At 40.8% G+C, this 22087-nt stretch overlaps 1 protein-coding gene across 1 annotated transcript; it reads left to right on the forward strand.

The window, feature by feature from the left end:
- Positions 1-39: 39 nt before the first annotated feature.
- On the forward strand, positions 40-21660 carry rhoub (ras homolog family member Ub). Its single transcript, XM_061782095.1, has 3 exons — positions 40-441; positions 12367-12425; positions 17596-21660. Exons 1-3 carry the CDS (start codon positions 222-224, stop codon positions 18049-18051), a joined length of 735 nt encoding a protein of 244 aa, XP_061638079.1. The 5' UTR covers positions 40-221; the 3' UTR covers positions 18052-21660.
- Positions 21661-22087: the final 427 nt, after the last annotated feature.

The following is a 22087-nucleotide window of genomic DNA, read 5'->3' on the forward strand; positions in this document are numbered from 1 at the left end:
CAAATGAGCCGTGCATATAAAAGCCAGGTTCGTAAGCGGCAAACCGTAGAATTTCGAGTTTGGTCAGTCCACGTTAAGCGCGTCAATTTGTCGCGATAATGACCAAATTCCCTTAAGCTTCGACGTGTTTGTCCAGCGAAACCACTCGCTCCCCCTCCCGTTTCTTTTCAACGTTGGACGCCACGGCTTTCACGTTGGAGCCGGCCGAGCGACTTCTTTGAATGTCCCCTCATTCAGCCTCCATGGAATACCTGACGACCATGGCTCCGCCGGTGCCGCCTCACAAAGCCCAAAGCGGTCGGCCGGGGCAGCCTCACGAGCGGCTGCTCAAGTGCGTCCTGCTCGGGGACGGAGCGGTGGGCAAGACCAGCCTGGTGGTCAGCTACACCACCAACGGATACCCCACCAAATACGTGCCCACCGCCTTTGACGACTTTTCCGGTAAGCTCAATGAATTCATATCACATGGCATTTTAGAATCTCTCGATCGAGCTAGCTTTCGCTTTTTTAATCCCTAAAAAAAAAGCACACTTAATATTTTTGTTAGTCACTAACATTATGCTTTGGTTGAATATACTGCACTTAAATATAACAATGGAAATAAAATGTACTTAAATAATGATTCGGTTAAAATGTGTTGCCGATAACAAAAAAATGTGCCTAAATCAATGCATAAAACAGTTATAAAAGATTAAATGTAAATAAAAAGTTAAATACACCTGAAATGAATTTAACAAATTAACTGGATTAAAAAAAATAAAAGGTTGATGCCACTGTGGCATTATGCACAGATCAAACATTTAATTCAGTGATTCTTTCGCTTACCACTAGAGGGAACCTGCATACAAGGTGCGTGGCACGCTACCACACTTTGGGAATCACTGATCTATTCTATAGATATATATATGTATATATATTCTTTTTTTTCCGTTTCATGATGCCTCATAGATTTTTCGGAATATATTTTGATTTTTTTTTTGTCTACTTTTAAGATTACATTTTCCCAATATTTGTGGATTTTTGTGTCTAATTTGTTTGTATTATATTCTGTATTTTTGCTTAATATATAATTTGAAAATATTTCCCCCCCCAATTTGGATTTTTATAGTATTTTATTGACATTTTTTTCTCATTTTTTTGTATTTTTGATTTTGTGTTTTTATTATTTTATAAGCATTTGTATGTGTCCAGATTTGTACTCTATTCTAATAATTCGTATAATTTTGTAATCATTTTGTATTACTATCATAATATATATTTTAAATATTTCTCACTTTCCCCCTTTTTCCTAACTACATGTTTTCCAACTCTATATTATTCCCTCATATTTTTGTATTTTAAAGTGGCATTAAGCAGGCCCAAAAAATGGCATGTAAATTCGACACACCACAGAGACGAGTAATGTTTACAAGCCTACCAAATTTAAATTAATACAAAAATATATCGATAAGTATATAAAATCAGGTTTCAAAACTTGAATAATGAGGGCCAGCTATCAGTCGCTGTGAGCGAATGGATGCGCCAAAAGAAATAAAAAATACTGAGGTGGTGATAGCTTTTACGATGTAAAATCAACTTTGAAATTGAATGATTATTGTGGACTATAATCATAAAAATAAGCACACAACTCCACTTACCCTCGTTGTTGGTGACATAATATTGCAGCCGAACACAGCAGCTGACGACAGCGGGATGGTAGGAGGAAGCCCAGGTAGTTAGACAGTCGGCACTGCCCCATTCACTCATCAAGTTACTCACGAAGCCATGTTATCTCTGGTGAAAGTTTACAAAATTATCTGTTGTAAAATGCGCACTGCAGTCGGCTGGTGGTGCTGATGTTCAGCTCGCCATATGTGTGTCTTTAAAAAGTCAATCCATCACTTTTTTTATTTCCTCATTTTTTGGGAGCTTAAAGAAAACATCACCGAGTTCCTCTGTAAATTGGGGCATCCAGCGAAGACTCATTTTCGGGGTGTAGCCATCGTAAGTTTGCTAACTCCACGATGGAGTAGTAAATGGGCCTTGTTATGGAAGTTTAGCGGTATCGGCTGATAATTAGCATTTTATGGTGATCGGCTTTAATGTCATAATTTGGCGAGCCGATCAGTGACGTCATTGATCTGCTCCGCAAAAGACACTTACTCCGCGTCTCCATTGTGTACGGTATATTTTGAATCCGAAAGCTAGTTTATTTTTAGCCTTGTCACATGTCTTTTTACTGTAAATATCTGACCACCAATAGTTTTTTTTTTTTTTTTTTTTAAACGTTGGCGGTGTGCGACAGACAACACGTCTGAGACAGACAACATGTAATGCATGCATCACACTAAGAGACAAATTTGGTCTGTCACAATTCCACTATGTCAGACTACTGCAATAAAATCTTGTATTCCAATACCACCGCATCCCGTCTTTCACGAACACTGGGCTTTATCTTGTCAACTCAAATGCCACCGGATACACCCGTTACCACGGCCGCGACAACAACAATCGATCGTGTCGTGTGTATTATAAGAACAAAATGGGGGGAAACGTGTGTTGGTGGTCACCGGTGCTCGGGAGAGGACGTTCGTTGAAGGCTTGCTTGAGGTATGTTCACGTACTTTTAATACAATACAGCTCGCAAGCAGGCAACAAAACGTTATGTAGCCTAGCGTGCTAGTGCTAGCACTAACTGTTGTACGTAAACATGCCGGCATTCTGTCAAATCATGCGCTAAAGTTTCGGTGTGTGTGAAGTAAGTTAATTACAATAAAGTAATTTAATTACAGTAAGTTAGCACCCATTATATCTGTTATGTTGTAATGTTGGTTTGACCTGACTGATTAGAATACATGACCTGACTAGAGCAGTGATTTCCAACCGTTATGGAGCAAAAGCCACATATTTTACAATTGAAAAATCTCATGGCACACCAACAAACAAAAAGTTGATACATTAATTACTGTATGTACTTCCTGCCATCTAATAGAAGAGCATTTATTTGTTCTGTCTGTCACTATGCCTCACTGGCATAAATAAAGGAACAAAGATGCATTCATTCATTCATCTTCTGTTCCGCTTCTCCTCGCTAGGGTCGCGGGCGTGCTGGAGCCTATCCCAGCAATCTTCGGGCGAGAGGCGGGGTACACCCTGAACTGGTCGCCAGCCAATCGCAGGGCACATATAAACAAACAACCATTCGCACACACATTCACACCTACGGGCAATTTAGTCTTCAATTAACCTACCATGCATGTTTTTGGGACGTGGGAGGAAACCGGAGTGCCTGGAGAAAACCCAAGCAGGCACGGGGAGAACATGCAAACTCCACACAGGCGGGGCCGGGATTCGAACCCCGGTTCTCAGAACTGTGAGGCAGAAGTGCTAACCAGTCGTCAACCGTGCCGCCTCAAAGATACATTATTTATTGTAAATATAATTTTTTGAGCACTTAAGTAATGAACAAGTAATTTAAATAGACACATTGCTCCATCTTGTGATCGGAACAGTGATCGGTTTGTCGGTTTTTTAAACTCTGATCGGTGACCCTGATCGTGTAAAGCCTACTGACAACCAGTACTGGTTCTAGTCAGGCTTTTTCCCAGTTAGCTGGGGTATGCTTCACTTCTCCGCAACCCTTGAAGTGGGTAAGCGGTATCAGAAATGAATGGATGGACCGACTTGTGTTTATATACAAAAAAAAAAGTTGTCTCTGCCTTACTGCCTACCCACCCATACATTGTGAAATTAAACAATGACATCTTTTGTTATCTACCTATTTCAGAAAATGTGTCTGTGAGCAAACTGCCTATTTCGTAACAGTGTATTTGTGTTTGGCGATGTGTCCACACGAAATTGACAAGTGTAATTCAGTAGGTTGGTGATGAAGCACTGCCCCCATGAGTGAAAATACTTTTATTGACCTTTATGGGCACATGCTTTTTTTCCCCTCACTCCGGCTTCCACTTCTACAAGTAAAATCTGCTTTCAATGCCCAAGCTTCAAGTGTTTAATAATACAGTATCAGCATTTGTGGCTTAAATATTTTTTCTAATATTTGGTTTTAGTTGCTCTCACAGGATGTACTATATAGCCCACGAGCCACATATTGCTCACCCCTGCTTCAAGGCGACCACCCCAGTGATATTGTAGATATAAGATATTGTACCCGTAAAGTTACACGTGTGTACTTTTTATGAGATTATTGGATACTTAAGCCCTTAATAACGTTCTTGGCAGAGATTAGGTGAATGTGTTTTTACCTGTCTGACACTGTGAGAGCAGCACCCACCCAAATTTGTTCCATGTCCCATAGTAATAATAATAATAATGTGTGTTTGTTTTTCCTACAACCCGTATTTGTGGGTTTCGTTTCATGTTTGACTTCTGACGTTGTTGCCACTTTTCCAAAATGTGTCCCTGCAAGCTTTTGTTTGCTTAAACATTTAGCAGTCCAATGTGACTTGACCCGTGCATGAAAGTGATTTTCAGTAAGTCTACATTGTACATTATGTCATAATCACATGCAGCCAGCGTGTCCTCTGGCTTTACTTTTTTAACTTTGTTTGGATTTGGAAGCTATTATTTCCATAGAAACTTATAGGAATAGAAATAACCCCTTCCAGAGTCAAATTGTCTCAATCGTAAAACCTCTAACTCTACACCTACCTTTTTAATTAACATTTTTAGTCATTCAAGTGTAAAAAATTGGTTTCTCCTGAACAAGTTTGGAAACAGTTTTTTTCGCCCCTGAATTAACTTGCATTAACTTTCAGAAATTTAATAGAAATCAGGGCTGCAAAGATTAATACAATAACTCAAATAATTCTGTGCACACTTAATCATTTTATTGAACAAATGACAAAAAAAAAAACATAATCGGCACATTCATTCACACCCGAACTGCTGAAGGGATGGCCCAACTTGCGCCAAAACAAGTCAACGGGCAGCCTGACTTAACAGGTTAGCCAGCTAACTCCAGACACTCATTTACTGACGCCCAAGTCACTCACCAGCCCAGGCCACACCTTTTAAAGCCATACACGCTGAAAGTCACTGATACTACAGTAGAATGTGTCCTCTTGATGACCCCAGATGACAAAAATAATACTTCCTCACGTTATTGTTTAATAATACAAAATCTATTTTGAACCAAATAATCAATAAGATCATCTTTAGAATGCTCGACTCTAAAAATATTTGATCGCTGTAGCCCTAATAAAAATATTTTTTTCTTTACATGTGAAAATAAGTGCTTCCACTCTTTTTCAAAACGTAAGCAAACACCATCGTTGATAAATTAACATTTTGAATGTAGTGAGGATAAGCGGAACAGACAATGGGTGGATTAATGGATGTTCAACAATTAGACATCATAAAATGAGCGGTCATACTGCATAGTTCAGCTGGTCAGTACGTCCTGTCAAAAAGTAAGATCGCACCGTGTCCAGCTTGCTCACGTTCTTGTGTGGAGCTGTACAGGTGAGGCCAGGTGACCTCTGCAAAATATTTGCAACTTGAACATAACTTGGGTCAAAACTTTACATCACGTTTATAAATCACAGCTTTTGCACCATATAAATTGTCATCTTGTTTTTGGCAATGTCCAGTCTGAACGCCTTCCACCGGGGAGAAAATGAGTCCACTCATGTTGTCTGTTTCCTCGCTGGAATAAAAGTCACCAGTCATCACTTTTTTTTTAAAAATCACTGCTTGCAGCAGTGAGTGTGCTTTTGCCAACCATGTCCTCTCTGTTGTGGAGCCTTACGCTAGTAAAGTTAGTTAAATTTTACAAATGAAAAATGTTCAATGTTGGAGATTTCTGCTTTTGTACTCTTTACAAAATCTTTTTGTTTTTGAAGTTACTGATGGTATAGTACAGTGATTCTTAAACTGTGGTGTATGCGGGCTCCCTCTTGCGGTGCACGAAAGAATCATTGCCTTCAGTTCTGTTGTATTTAACTTTTCATTTTATTCGCTGACACCCATGTCGCTAACCATTCCAAGCTCTGCCCTTTAAAGCCATACACAATCAATGTCTGAGATAATACAGTATAGAAGGAGAGGATGGTGACTCCGAATAGACAATATTAATATCAGCACTACACACGCTATATTTTTATTTTTTTATCAGCTTACTCTGTAGTGGGCGGCACGGTGGACGACTGGTTAGAGCGTCAACCTCACAGTTCTGAGGACTGAGGTTCAATCCCCGGCCCCGCCTGTGTGGAGTTTGGATGTTCTCCCCTTGCCTGCGTGGGTTTTCTCCGGGCACTCCGGTTTCCTCCCGCATTCCAAAAACATGCATGAATTGGAGACTCTAAATTGCCCGTAGGTGTGAATGTGAGTGTGAATGGTTGTTTATTTGTATGTGCCCTGCGATTGGCTGGCAACCAGTTCAGGGTGTACCCCGCCTCCTGCCTGATGATAGCTGGGATAGGCTCTAGCACGCCCGCGACCCAAGTGAGGAGAAGCGGCTCAGAAAATGGATGGATCGATACTCTGTAGTGTAATTTATTCTAAAACTATTTTAATAGCTCCAGCCCGATCGACCACACATTTTCAGGCACACAGATGATTTGCTTTCGCGGGCCACATGAAATTACTTGGTGGGCCAGATTTGGCCCCCGGCCTTGAGTTTGACACCTGTGCGCTGAAGTTTCGGTGTGTGTGTGAAGTCATTTAATTAAAATAAAGAAATGTAATTACAGTAATTTAGCACCCATTATTTCTGTCATGTTGTAATGTTGGTTTGACCTGACTGATTAGAATACATGACCTGACTAGAGCAGTAATTTCCAACCTTTGTGGCGCGAAGGCACATATTTTACATCAATAGAGAATACTTTTGAAGATACTCAGTATACAGTACACAAGTATATACACTAAATGAACAAGGCATTTAAATACGCATTGCTCCATCTTGTGATCGGATCGGTTATCGTTTTTTTCAACTCTCTGATCGACCCAAGAATCCTGATCGTGTAAAGCCTACTCCGCACTAACGAGCTTTGAAATTCCACTTTGCTGCCACAAATCCACATAAAAAACATGCAAGTGTGGGAAGAAAAACCATAAAGACCCACTCAGTGGCTCGCTGTCGGTTTTGGGTTGCACAAGCGGGCCCGTTGTTGTTGTCGTCATCGTCAGCCTTGACCCGTGGGCGATCTCCTCCGCATCTGTCAGAGAGGCTCACAGGCACAGATTGGATTGACAGAGACTGATTGTACACTTGGTGGGGGTAGCAGCGAAGAGGGTGGGATGGGAGGCATCACTTTGTGATGATGTCATTTCTTTTAGGCCTCCTCTGAATGAATGAGAGCGTCCCAGTTTGTGAAAGTTGACTCGAGAGGAGTTGCGCAACGTCGCAGGTGGCGGGCGGAGAGGCAAGGGTGTTCAAGAGTGAGATGGTGATGATAAGGAAGAGTTTGCAGCAGATTAGCTAAGAAGTACTGTATCATATGTCAGATGATAACACAGTAAAATAACTACAAATCAAAAACAGAACTACGGCGCATTACTTTTAAAAGTATAAAACGGCATGTCCAAAGTGAAGAAAACTTTAATTTGTTTTTTTAATGTATTTTTTAAATTTTGTTTTTTTTGTTTTTTTGTTTTTGTACTTAATATAATATAAAACTGTACTTCAAAACTAAATTCAAATATATTGTTGTACTTAAAAGGTAAATACAACTGGGTACTTGGGTTTCTTTCTTATTTCTAGCTTCTTTTGCGACCCACCAGCGGGAGCCCACACACCACTAGTGTCACCCAGACTTTGCGAATGACTGGTGTATTAGATATGAATCATGGGCAGCACGGTGAATTGTGGTTAGTACCTCTGCCTCATAATTCTGAGGTTCAGGTTTAGCTTCAGCCTTCCCCACAGTTCGCATGGGTTTTATCTCTTCCTCCCCCATTCCCAAGAAAACTTCTCAGGTTAATCTAAATGGTCTGTAGGTGTAAATGTGATTGTGAATGGTTCTTTGTTTATGTATGCCCTGTGACTGGCTGTTAACTAGTCAGTCCATGGTGTACCACATCTCTCTCCCAAAGACTCCAGCTCACCAGTGACCCTCTTGAGGACAAGACCTATAGAAAAGGGATGGATGGATAGATATGAATTTGAATCGTGATGGGCATTTGTCAAAATTTCCCTCATCGATTATGGTGTAACTTAACAAATAATACAGTGGTATCTTGAGATGCAAGTGACCCGACTTAAGGGTTTTTCAAGATACGAGCCGTATCTTTTTTTTTTGCTTTGTCTTGCGGGCAAATGTTTGAGATAAGAGCACTGTATGTTGGCAGTGAATTGAACTCGCTTCACAACAAGTAGCTGTTTGGCAGTTAGAATAAGTGAGCATTTCTTTAAAGAGGCTTCAAACTCTTTATTGTCTCTCCCAGTTGAATTTTCCTGTCAAACTAAATGTAAAACAAAGAGACTTACATGTTGTTTATTTGAAACAACCACGTAGCTTTCACCTAGCAACGGTGTTGTTGTGTCGTAACCCTTTAAGCAACGGGTATTTGAACACAAACGGTGTATCACCTCGCGTAGGCAGATATTCAAATACTTGCATATGCACTGGGTATGGAATGTTTTCAGACCCCCCTTAAATTTTTGTTATCTTGCAGCCAGTTGTTAAAATCATTTGTTAATTTTTTTCCTCATTAATGTACACACAGCACACCAATTTGTGGTGATTTATTAAAAAAGAAAAACTGAAATATCACACAGCCATAAGTATTCAGACCCTTTGCTGTGACATTCATAAATTTAACTCTGGTGCTGTCCATTTCTTCTAATCATCCTTAAAATGGTTCTAGACCTTCATTGGAGTCCAGCTGTGTGTGATTATACTGATTGGACTTGATTAGGAAAGCCACACACTTGTATATAAGACCTTACAGCTCACATTGCATGTCAAAGCAAATGAGAATCATGAGTTCAAAGGAACTGCCTGAAGAGCTCAGAGACAGAACTGTGGCAAGGCACAGATCTGGCCACGGTTACAAAAAAAATTCTGCTGCACTTGAGGTTCCTAAGAGCACACTGGCCTCCATAATCCTGAACTGGAAGACGTTTGGGATGATCAGAACCCTTCCTAGAGCTGGCCATCCGGCCAAACTGAGCAATTGGGGGAGAAGAGCCTTTGTGAGAGAGGTAAAGAAGAACCCAAAGACCACTGTGGCTGAGCTCCAGAGATGCAGTCGGGAGATGGGAGAAAGTTCAAGAAAGTCAACCATCACTGCAGCCCTCCACCAGTCAGGGCTTTATGGCAGAGTGGCCCGGTGGAAGCCTCTCCTCAGTGCAAGACACATGCAAGCCCGCATGGAGTTTGCTAAAAAACACCTGAAAGACTCCAAGATGGTGAGAAATAAGATTATCTGGTCTGATGAGACCAAGATAGAACTTTTTGGCCTTAATTCTAAGCGGTATGTGTGGAGAAAACCAGGTACTGCTCATCACCTGTCCAATACAGTCCCAACAGTGAAGCATGGTGGTGGCAGCATCATGCTGTTGGGGTGTTTTTCAGCTGCAGGGACAGGGAGACTGGTTGCAATCGAAGAAAATATTAATGCGGCCAAGTACGGGGATATCCTGGACGAAACCCTTCTCCAGAGTGCTCAGAACCTCAGACTGGGCTGAAGGTTCACCTTCAAAAAAGACAATGACCCTAAGCACACAACGAAAATAGCGAAGGAGTGGGTTCAGAACAACTCAGTGACTATTTTTGAATGGCCCAGCCAGAGCCCTGACTTAAACCCAATTGAGCATCTCTGGAAAGACCTGAAAATGGCTGCCCACCAACGTTCACATCCAACCTGACAGAACTGGAGAGGATCTGCAAGGAGGAATGGCAGATGATCCCCAAATCCAGGTGTGAAAAACTTGTTGCATGATTCCCAAAAAGTCTCATGGCTATGTATTAGCCCAAAAGGGTGCTTCTACTAAATACTGAGCAAAGGGTCTGAATACTTATGGCTGTGTGATATTTCAGTTTTTCTTTTTTAATAAATCCGCAAAAATTTCAACAATCCCATATTCTGTCAATATGGGGTGCTGTGTGTACATTAATGTAGAAAAAAATTAAGTTAAATGATTTTAGCAAATGGCTGCAATATAAAAAAAAAGTGAAAAATGTTAGGGGGTCGGAATACTTTCCGTACCCACTGTATATATTATTTATACTCTGCAAAGAACGACTAATACTGTGCCTTACTGAGGAGTTTTGACTGGTTCCATATACTGTATGTCCATTTGTCTGTATTATACTGCCCCCAGGTGGCCAAGATCTGCACAAATTAATTGAAGTAAAAAAAGTGGCAAAAATTATTGACAATCTATTTAGTTATGTCATTGCTGTATGTTTTTATGATGTACAATTTTATAGAGTGATATTTTCTTATTAAAAAACATAACCTACATTGTTGTTTTTTAGGAGGGGGTGGGCTGGAGCGGATAATGGAATATTCATTCATTTCAATGGCGAAAGATAATTTGAGATACGAATTATTTGACTTACAAGTATGGGTGCAGTGAGTACTCGTGTATTTTGAGTACCTCAAATAAAAAAAAATGCTGGAGGAATTTAACCATTTATTTTCTTGTGAAGATTAAGGGACGCACAAGCATTAATGTCGTGCAACGCACTTATGTCAAGAAGAATAACGCAAGAAAAAAATGGCAAAAGTGTGGGAGCATTTCATTCTGAACAGCAAGGCAAGCACCGAGTAATAAGCGGGTAATTGTTGTAACACGGGCCTTGTTTGAAGAGGCCCGGTATGAAGCTGTGTCGGAACCGAGACAAGATAACATTAACATAGCGCAAATCAGTGAGATTAATGTTAATGTACCTTACTAACATAACGTTAGCCCTTCGGAGGGCTAGGTCTCTGTTAATTATGACTACGGTCAAATTTGTGACTATTTTGCAGTATAATGCAACCGTAGCATCCATAACGTAACTTAATACAGATTGTTTGTAAGTTTTGCTCAGTGTAGGCACAGTGAGACATAAGTAAGAGGCTACATTTTCCATCATGTAGCTGAAAATCGTGGCAAAGGTGGTCAGAGAGGACTTAAAAAGTAATATGCGTCATGTACCCAAACAGATAAATGATAAGAGAACTTGCATTTCCTCTTGGGGTTTCTTCATTTTAGTTTGAACACTTCCAAAACGTATAGTAGTATTAAGAATATTTATCTTTTTCGTATTCAGATGGTCTAAGCTCATAAATGCACAGCCATGAACCTACTGTATTATGTCACATGCTGAAATGCTAGCTGAAAGCATAAAGGCTGTTAATGCCTGTTTTTAGTTGTCTTGTGCTAAATTTAAACTGAAACTTATTTATTTGTTTGAAATTGTCCCACTTAAAATGTTTCTAGACAAGAAAATACTGTTTGTGAATATAAGAATAAAAAACTGTTGATTATATAAAAGAAGGAAACAAATTGAAATGTCTTTTCACTTTTGTATTCATAATTGCTCTTTAATTAAGTAAAAATATAGTTTATCCCAATACTTGATTATTTGATAGAATTTTCAGTATGATAATAAGACTTTTTTTTCTTTTTTTGGGTGGGAGGGGAACCAACCCCTAAAATGCTTATTGGAGGTGTATCTCCACTTATTGAAGAATTTGGGGAGTTAAAAAAAATTGCATTTTTTCCCAATGCAATTATAATGGGTGTCAGTTATCCATGGATTTTTGATATTCCTGGTCCCTATCCCCCACTAACAGCGTGGTTCCATTGTGTGTGTGTGTATATATAGAATAAACACCAGCCATCAGCAGTTGATAGACAACTATACACCCACTTAATGTTTGATATAATGCTTTGTTTACCTACACTCTGAATGTGTGCGCTTTCAGTTTGTTTTCAGGTGTTCACTCATGTAAATGTCAGATAAGGGTCGCTTGACAATACATGTAAATATACAGTCTAAAGAAAATTTTTGGCCTTGGTCTTCTAGCCGTTCCATATGCTTCTTTGTTAGTACTATGATGAGGGCGGTGCTTTCCAGCCAAGGCTTTGATCAGGTGCATATAAGCGACTACACACACACACACACACACCCAGCCACCCACCCCTATGGGCCTATTGTATGTAAACGTTTCCATGTGCCCGTTGCTTTGTATTGTAAGAACGAATGACCCCGTCGTCCAAACTCTGATGACTCGCACACTTTTCAAAATGAGGCCCAGTGGAAGAGTCACACTGAACAAACAAAATCTGCTCTTCGCTCTTGGAGTTGTGTCAAAAACACGGCCGTCGAGTACAAACTGCCCCAGCGGCGGTCCGTGTGTGTGTGTGTGTGTGTGTGTTTTTGTCTGAATCCAATTGATTTCAGTGTCTACTTTGTACTTCCTCAGCTGTGGTTCAGGTGGACGGAAGCCCAGTTCGACTACAGTTGTGTGACACTGCGGGACAGGTGAGTTTCGACAAACGCACACACACGAACACACACATCCCATTACCAATGAGATGGTCTTAGATCTGCTTGAACTCAAGATAGTAGTTTGAGGCTAATGAAATTAAATTAATTTAAGTCTAAATTAATCAAATCTGGTCCGATTTGTTAGACCTGCACAATCTAATGACTTCCATTTGTTTACTTTTGATTGACAGTACATTGTTTATATTGCAGTTGTAGTAAAACTGCACAAGCTGTTTCCAATAAGACTACAATTTAATTTAGGCACTTTTTAAAAAGAAGCAGGTCTAGTTCACTTCTGTGACAAGAAACCTGGGTGGGGTGGCCATTTGCCTCAACTGGTTGAGTTACGACATTGGGTGATTCTTGGAGCATGATTGTTTTATGCTTCATCAGTTCAGTGGATGATTCATAGCCTATTTCATACACAAAGGCAATTTTGTGTTAAAAGTGTGATGAAATTATGGAATTAAAAAGGACATAAACATAAATAATCCCCAAACAATATGATTAATTACCATATAAACTACATTACACTATAGGTTGTTGTTTTATAGTGGACTATATAGTCGAAGCAAAACTCTGCCTCGATGCTTTACAGGGATAATCTTTCCACATGCAGTTAACAGCCAGATAAATCTACACTCTTCATTTGCTGACACACACGGCACTCACCAGGACAGGCCCCACCTTTTAAAGCCATATACAGTTATCAAATTTGCAAACACTACAATAGAATATGAGGATGGTGACGCTAGGTGTACAAAAATAATATTTGCACCTGACATGACCATTATTGTGTTTAAGAATGAAAAATACATTTTTATCTGATTAATCGATGGGCGGCGGCACGGTGGACGACTGGTTACAGCGTCTACCTCACAGTTCTGAGGTCCGGGGTTCAATCCCCGACCCCGCCTGTGTGGAGTTTGCATGTTCTCCCCGTGCCTGCGTGGGTTTTCTCCGGGCACTCCGGTTTCCTCCCACATCCCAAAACCATGCATGGTAGGTTAATTGAAGACTCTAAATTGCCCGTAGGTGTGAATGTGGATGTGAATGGTTGTTTGTTTATATGTGCCCTGCGATTGGCTGGCAACCAGTTCAGGGTGTACCCCGCCTCCTGCCCGACAATGGCTGGGATTGGCTCCAGCACTCCCGCGACCCTTGTGAGGATAAGCGGCTCAGAAAATGGATGGATGGATGGATAATCGATGGGCTAATCTGTACGATACATGATTCAAAAAATATTCGATAACAGCAGCCCTTCTCACAACATACTTGATCAACGGCAGTTGGTGGACTTTTCGGGACAAATATTGAACTAATAAATAATCACAAAATGGATTAAACATTTACAAAGTGTATACTAACAAAGTACTTTTTGTCCATCAGTGTTGTGATTTTGTGCTAGATTTCTAAAAAATAAAAATTGCGTCACAATGATGCCGAAAATCAAACATTACCCGATTTATGCAATCATTGATTCATAAATAGTGTGGCCCTTGATTTCTACATAATGGTTCCATTGCCAGAGTTATACCCCATGAATTAATTCCACATCATCAAACATGGAGATGGAAAAAAATCGGACCATCAGCAGTGGTTGTGAAACACAGCGTCGTTACTTAGCGTGGATCCATGGAGCCTTGTTTCATAAGCTCCCTCTGATGAACCCTTCCCTGGGAGCAGCACATTCGATATGCATAAAGCCTGCCGGCCATCGCCAGCTCTCTGACTGAGCCTCTCCTAATACTGAGCTCATAACGTGTCATGAGCTGCAGCAACGACACACACACACACACACACACACACACACACACACATTGGCGTGTAAGGGCAAATATGAGCAGATTCAAGTCGACACTTATGTAATTCCACATGCCAGAAATGGTTGTGGGTGCCTGGTGTGCACTCTGCCGATGGACCGACTGACATCATGTGAGCCACAAGTTAAGGCGCAGCGGGGACGTGGGATAGATTCATTTGGCGAAAGGGGGATTAGTGAGACGGCTCTGGAAAAGTGACAGAGGAAGAGGAGGATTGGTTAGTGTTAAAGTTTTGACAACTTTAATCTGACTGTGTTTAAGGGGGTGTGAGGCGCTCGTCCAGTCACAGAAACTCGTAGTGTTCATGGAGGACACTTGAGCCCCTTTTTTATGGTGTCATGGGCAAGTCGTTGTCTTCTCATCCTCCTCCTTCTTTCTTCTTCTTAAATCTTCTACTTCCTCCTTATTCTTCACTGTTAGGGTTGCAAATGAGTGGAACATTTCTGGTAGATGTCCAGAAAAATCCTTGCGATACAAGTGACCTGGGTTTTTCAAGATACAAGCTGTCATTTAGCTTTTTTTTTTTTTTTCTCTCCTCCTCCTCTCCCCCCCTTGCTTTGACTTGCCAGTGCAAACTTGAGATACTGGTGCTATACGGTGTCAGTAAACGTAATTAAACTCACAATAAGCAGCAGTTTGGCAAATAGTGAACATTTCATCAAAAAACAGGCTTCAAGTTGTTTAATTGTCCTCCCGGTTGACATTTACTGTCATACTAAACCTAAAATAAAGAATCACACATTGTGTTTTTAAAATCACCAAAGTAGGATACCTTAAGAACGGCCCTCGCTAGCTTAATGATTAACACATAATGTTAAAGCCTATTGACATGCTAAAAGTTAGTTGCGATTTTAGACCACAGATATTTGAACGCATGTAGTGGAACAACAGATCTAGAATGATAATGTAACAATACAATTACTGAAAAATGACTAATATTACAGCAACTTATTGAGTATTAGTAGACGTCTATACTTCGTTTGTGTCTGCATGACTGTATTATACAGTACTGCCTCCTAGTGACCAAGGCGGGCACACCAGAAGGAGCAGCACAATGAATTGGATTGCAGCATTAAATCATGACGCACAAATGATTTACATTCTATATAAATGGTGTTACACTGTTTTTTAAGTACAGTATAAAGTCCTCTTTATACTGCCGCGGTCGCGCGGCCGATAACGCCCGAATTGCATCACGTGACCGACGAATTGCCCCGCGCAGCCCCTCTGCATAGCTTGCCGCGCACCTGACAAAAATAGTTGCTGCGCGTCGAACGCCGCGGAGATCATCTCTCGTGATTGGTCCGTTTTAGTCACATGATGTGATGAGGTGCCATCGTGCCCCTCGGTTCTACATACAATCTACGTCGCCGCCTTCTCAATCGATTTTGCAGCATAATTAAACGTATCATCTAGTCATCTTGGTCCGACACCCCCGACTTGGAGGAGAACTGCAGCACACTTTCAAAACAGCGTGCGTGGGTTGCGCTCGAGTATACAGACAAACTATGCGTGAGACAGCCGCATTGACGTCAGGGCGGTCGCCGTCCACGCGAGTATAAAGAAGCCTTTATAGAGGTCTATTTTTTCCTCATTAAAAAGCAAAAACGCAAATGTGGGGTTTGGGAGAGGGAGGCTGAAATAAATGAATGGCATTTCCATTCATTTCAATGGGCAAAGACAATTTGAGGTACAAGTCGTTTGAAATTGGAAACTCCATCCATCCATCCATCCATTTTCTGAGCCGCTTCTCCTCACTAGGGTCGCGGGCGTGCTGGAGCCTATCCCAGCTGTCATCGGGCAGGAGGCGGGGTACACCCTGAACTGGTTGCCAGCCAATCGCAGGGCACATAGGAACAAACAACCATTCGCACTCACAGTCATGCCTACGGGCAATTTAGAGTCTCCAATTCATGCATGTTTTTGGGATGTGGGAGGAAACCGGAGTACCTTTTCCCCTTACGTCATAATAGACATCACAACCTTATGAAACAATGAATTAGAATTCATGGAAAACGTTTGTTATTTCCGTAGTGAAATTCATGTTATACATACTTTTCACACCAACTGAAGTCCATCCATCCATTTTCTGAGCCGCTTCTCCTCACTAGGGTTGCGGGCGTGCTGGAGCCTAACCCAGCTGTCATCGGGCAGGAGGGTCATGCCTACGGGCAATTTAGAGTCTCCAATTAATGCATTTTTTTTTTGGGATGTGGGAGGAAACCGGAGTACCCGGAGAAAACCCACGCAGGCACGGGGAGAACATGCAAACTCCACACAGGCGGGGCCGGGGATTGAACCCGGGTCCTCAGAACTGTGAGGCTGATGCTCTAACCAGTCGGTCACCGTGCCGCCAAATTGGAAACTTTCGATTGGAATTTAATAAAAATGGTAATTTAATGGAAAAGTATCTTATTGAAGCATAAACGAGCCACCGAGAACCAGACTGGGCCAACTCGTAGTTTGTCATTTTGCAGGAGAGTGATTGAGAGTTTTATGGCTGCAATGGGATCTGGGGGATTTAAGTGTTGGTGGTTTATATGGCAATGATTACGTCATCTGGATAGTGGATACTTGTTCTTACAGAAATTGTGGTTTTCCTCAGATTGAGGCATTTTGACAGTCGAATATCAGTATTAACTAGGTTGCCCGAAAGAAAAGAAACAACCTTTAGAAAAATGTTTGATAAATAACACTGATCAGATAATCACTGATCTTGACATGCAGATGCGCTGGCACACTGGCACGCTGGCAACCAAGCTGTAGCACCACTTACTTTCTGAGTCTTGTATCAATCTCTGAACCTTACTATATGGGACCAGGTTTGGACCAGTGCTCTTCCACTGATGAATCAGAAAAAGTGCTGAGTGCAATGATGGACTGCCCCCTATATGTGAAAATTGGAACAAAACCCAGATTTAGATCAATAGTCTTCAAAAGATATGCCTTTACTCTATTAATTTCTGCACTTAAATTAAAAAATGACAAAGATTTAGTTGGGCCTCTCTTGATCTCAGTGGGTCAAATATAAACATTTTGTTTTGCCCTAAGCAGACATCACTGCAGAATAGATGGGTCTCCTTGCCCACATGCTGAGGCATTGTTCAAGTACCGTTATTCCATGAGGATCATGTGAAGGTAGTTTTGTTTGTGTTGAGTAATTTAACTACTGATTACAGTTTTTATGTAATTTTCTAGATACTGTACACAGTGTTGAGTAAATAAATGTACCCAAACGGAAACCAGTGTGTCGTCTTTAACTCTATACCTTGCCACCCTGAACATTTGAACTTCTGGAAAACCTCTTTTTTTATTATCCTAACCTGCGTGTTTCTCCCCAGGACGAGTTTGACAAGCTGCGTCACTTCTGCTACAGCCGCACCGACGCCTTGCTGCTCTGCTTCAGCGTGGTCAGCCCGGCATCCTTCCAGAACGTCTGGGAGAAATGGGTCCCGGAAATCGGCCGTCGTTGCCCCCTGACGCCCGTCCTCCTGGTGGGCACGCAGTGTGATCTGCGGCAGGACGTCAAGGTGCTCATCGAGCTGGCTCGGCGGAAAGAGAGGCCCGTGGCCGAGGAGGACGCCCGCGCGCTGGCGGACAAGATCGGCGCCGTCACCTACGTGGAGTGCTCGGCACTCACACAAAAGAATCTGAAGGAGGTGTTTGATGCCGCCATCGCCGTGGGGCTGCGCAATTTTGAGCGCAGGCTGCGGCGGGAGAGGAAGGTGCGCAGCACGGCCGATAAGATGAAGATGCTCTCCAAGTCGTGGTGGAAGAAGTATGTGTGTGTTCAGTAGAACACGATTACTTTCAGTGACATGGTGGAGTGCCGCTTGGTGATTATTATTATTATTATTTTTTTCTTCCTTCTCCTTTGGGGCTTGGGGGGTTAAAAGAACAACCGCATGAATGAGAGCAGCGTCCAACCAAACCACAAACGATGGCGCTTTCGCCACACATTGACTGCATACTAAAATGTGAACTGGAGTCAGATGATCAGCATATGAACTGACAACATATACTGTATATTCAAATATATCGTCTATGCGTTGTACACTGTAATTCAACTTGCCAAAATCAAAACTCGTTTCATCTTGCATTCTCAAGATGAAGATGTTTGTAAAACCTCCTTTATTGCTTTACTACCTTCATAATTGTTCACTAATGAATACCAAATTGAGAGCAAATGAAAGCCAATACTTCCTGCACCTTCCTTCTCAATCAACTTCACCAACTGATGGAACTGCAGTTCTCAAGACCCGGGTTCAAATCTGGCAATCAGTTCAGGGTGTTCCCCGCCTCCTGTCCCGGAGTGAGCTGGGATAGGCTCCAGCATAACCGTGACCCTAGTGAGGATAAGCAGTGTAGAAAATGGATGGATGCATGTTTTGATCAAGAAAGTCATTTTGCAAAATTTAGATTATTTATTTTTTTCAAAAATTGCAGAAAACAATTAATCCAGCGAATTCTCTATTTTTATTCAAAAACATGTACTGATTTGATTCAAACAAAAAGTCACATTTTTTTATTTAATTTGTTTAATCTGTAAAATAAGAAAGTGGTGGCAATATACTGGAATTGAAATGTGCATCTCCAATTTTTTTTACCTGAAAACCTTGTATTGAGGTTCTGATTTTTAGAAAAGTTTTGCAAACAAAAATTTAGTTGGAGAAAGTTTTGGATTTTCATCTGCAAAATGTAAACATTTTGCAAGATTTCCCTTTTTTTATTAAAACAATTGGGAGACATTTTTGTTGAGTTGTTGATTTTATCCAATAAAGACACCCAAATTTTTAAAAGCTTTTTTTTGTCTGAATTTTGCATATTTTTGTGGAACTATTTTTTTCCCCCAAAATTGCAAAAAGTAACAAATATTGTAAGTTAATAATTTTTATCAGAAAACAATACAGATTGATATGTTGAATCAAAACACGCAGATCTTTCTCCAAATATATATATTTTTAATTAGCAATTTGTTTTTCCTAATATCTAAAAAAATGTGTTTTCAAATTTAAATACACACAAGATTTTGATCCACAAAATTAAATATGAAGAACTTACTATTTATTTTTTGGTAACAAAAAAAAATAATAAACATACTTTTAATTAGAGGGTGAGCATTATTATGTATTCAACTAAACCGATTTTTTTTTAATTTGTTTAATCCCTTACAAAAAAGATGCAGCCATATACTGCAGGTGAAAGTGTGCCTGTTTCATTTAATGACTAACTAAAGTTGGGTGGTGCCACTGTCAATTGCACTTCATCACACATGCAGTTCCAACACTGACTTAAGCAAATGACATGCAATGAATGGCCTTTGGACCAGTTGTGTTCAGACTCAAGCGTCAGCTATACATTCAGTGCTTACCTCCAACTGAATAGGGTGGTTAAAACAGTCATGTTGGTGGCCCAGTATAGATCGTTATCTGTCTTCTAGGACATGTGACTCCTCTGTTAACCACCAAAGAAACTCATTCTAGAATTTACTTGTATGTTTGCTTCTTATTTTTCAGGAGCTAGTCATTCATTCATTTACGTTCTGACTGTGTTTCTTCATATCTGCTCCCTCTGGGCCTACGACTGATCATTAACAAAGCAGATGCATGAATGTGCCATGTTATGTATGTTACATAGTATAAATATATGTGTTTATATATATATATATATATATATATATAAATGTCCTATAATATGATGTTTGTAATATCACCGTGTGTAAGTGGTACTTAACAGAGCGATTTTGTTGAGCTGTTTCAATGGAACAAAATAAAATGTGAAACATTTTAAACGCATCTCTGTTGACACTTACATGCAAATTAATGTGAACATTACAAAAAAAAATTGTTGCAGTATGGTTAAACTACTGTAATACTGTAAGTTAAATTTGCAATGTACTTCTAATTTTCTGGGTCCCTCCAGAGACATAATTGCACTCTGATCATCATAATTATTGTAATAGTTCCAATGTACTGAATGTAGACCTTAGACAACACTGCGTGTTCTGTAATTCAAATTTACAATGTAGTGTGTGTAAAACAAATGGGTGTCTAGGTAATCAACAGTAAAGTGTAAAAAATGAGTTGTAAATTAAATGATAAAAAAAATCACCATGAGGCTTCAAAATCGTGAAAAATCAAGCCCTTGTCTCCGCTCTCGAACGCTGTGGGCTTGCCCACGGAACGTGCTGAAAACACGTCCCGCTCAACTGTCAATCAAATGCCAATAGGTCCAGCTTACGTACAGCCCTGCATGTTTGTGGCTGAAATATAGCCCGGCGAGTCATCGACAAGAGGCGCTAGCCACCAGCTAGCTTGGGAGCTAACCAGGCCTCCTCACGGCCGTCGGTCGTGCTCGTCCTCAGCATCACCTCCTCGCTTAGTGTGGTGTTGAGGTGTAACCCTCTTAAGTAAGGTTTTCGGTTCATCCCACCACAATCATCTTGAACTAAGGCACTAGACAAATTGTTGTCTTAAAATCCCACCAGTTCTCTTCGCAGAATGTTTTTAGGATGTCAAGTCACGTTTGCGTAATAACTGACAGATGGAGTGATTCAAAGGTTGTGGGTTTGAGTCCTCCCAGAGTCGTCTTATAGTGAAGCTTTCAACAAAATGCAAAGTAACAATAGATGTACAACACTTCTTCCAAGTAATGCTCCACAGACTGAATTTCTGACAGAATCAATGTAATAGTTATATAAAACATTGGACCAAAAAAAAAAAAAACGCAATGATGTCTTGTTGTGAGTCCAGGGAAGAGAGCCATTAGGCAATCAGGAGGCAGCTTAGCATGTCTAACAACTAGTTGCAAGTTGAACCAATATCCTCCTGTTTCAAAGCCTGAGTCTTTACAAACGGTTCAAGTAACTTTCAGGAATTGAATAGTTGAAGTGATTCCAAAGTTGCATGTTCCAATTGAAGAAAAATGTCCCTTTAGGGTGTTTGCAGAGAGTTTTATACAACAGAGCCTAAAGTGCCTGGGCAAAAGGTACTCAGGTTAATATGATTTTTAAACCACAATCTTTGATTTGTTAACAATATAGAAATTTGACACAATATCCGTTGCACCACAGAGGGACATGTAAAATCCAGTTCAACTGCTTGGAAGGAATCTATGATAACCAGTCTACCAGCAAGTGAAAAGAAACTTCTAGGTCATAAACAGTTGAAGTGAACATAGAGGTGTAGAATGACAAAGACCAGGATATTTGTAGAGGTCCAGCGCAAGTTTACATTCCAGATAACAGTCCTGACCGACCGGGCAGAACCACCGAAGGTGTCTACCCTGCGGCGCCTTTTTCTTTTTAAATTGACTCTTATGCCATCTTAATGAACCTTGTACAACATCTTGCCATCATAATCAACATTGTACAGTACCAGACTATGTAATAAATGTTTCCCACTCGACATCCATTGCAGCCTGTTCATTCTTGAAGGGGGATCCCTCCCATCTGTGGTCCAATCTCAAGGTTTCTTTTTTCCCCAAATGGGATTCTGACTTTTTCCTTGTCCGATTGGGGGTTTAGATTAGGGGGAATTTGTCAATCATTGCCAATTGTGGGCCTGTGAAGCCCTTTGAGTCTCATTTGTGATGAAGGGCTATACAAATACACTTCACTTGACTTGATTGTTTTGAGCAAATGTTCCTCAGGTACATTTTGTCAAAAGCTTCACTGCGAGACAACTCTGGTGGGACTCGAACCCACAATCGTTGAACAGCTTTAGCTGCTTTGAAGCCCAATGTGCTATCCATTCCAACACAGAGCCACATACAACAACTACGTGATGGCCCACTTCAGTACTACTACAGTAATACGTACGCCTCCGGCCCCAG

Source organism: Phyllopteryx taeniolatus, chromosome 8 (assembly GCF_024500385.1).
Source record: "Phyllopteryx taeniolatus isolate TA_2022b chromosome 8, UOR_Ptae_1.2, whole genome shotgun sequence".
In the NCBI taxonomy this organism is placed as follows: Eukaryota; Metazoa; Chordata; class Actinopteri; order Syngnathiformes; family Syngnathidae; genus Phyllopteryx; species Phyllopteryx taeniolatus.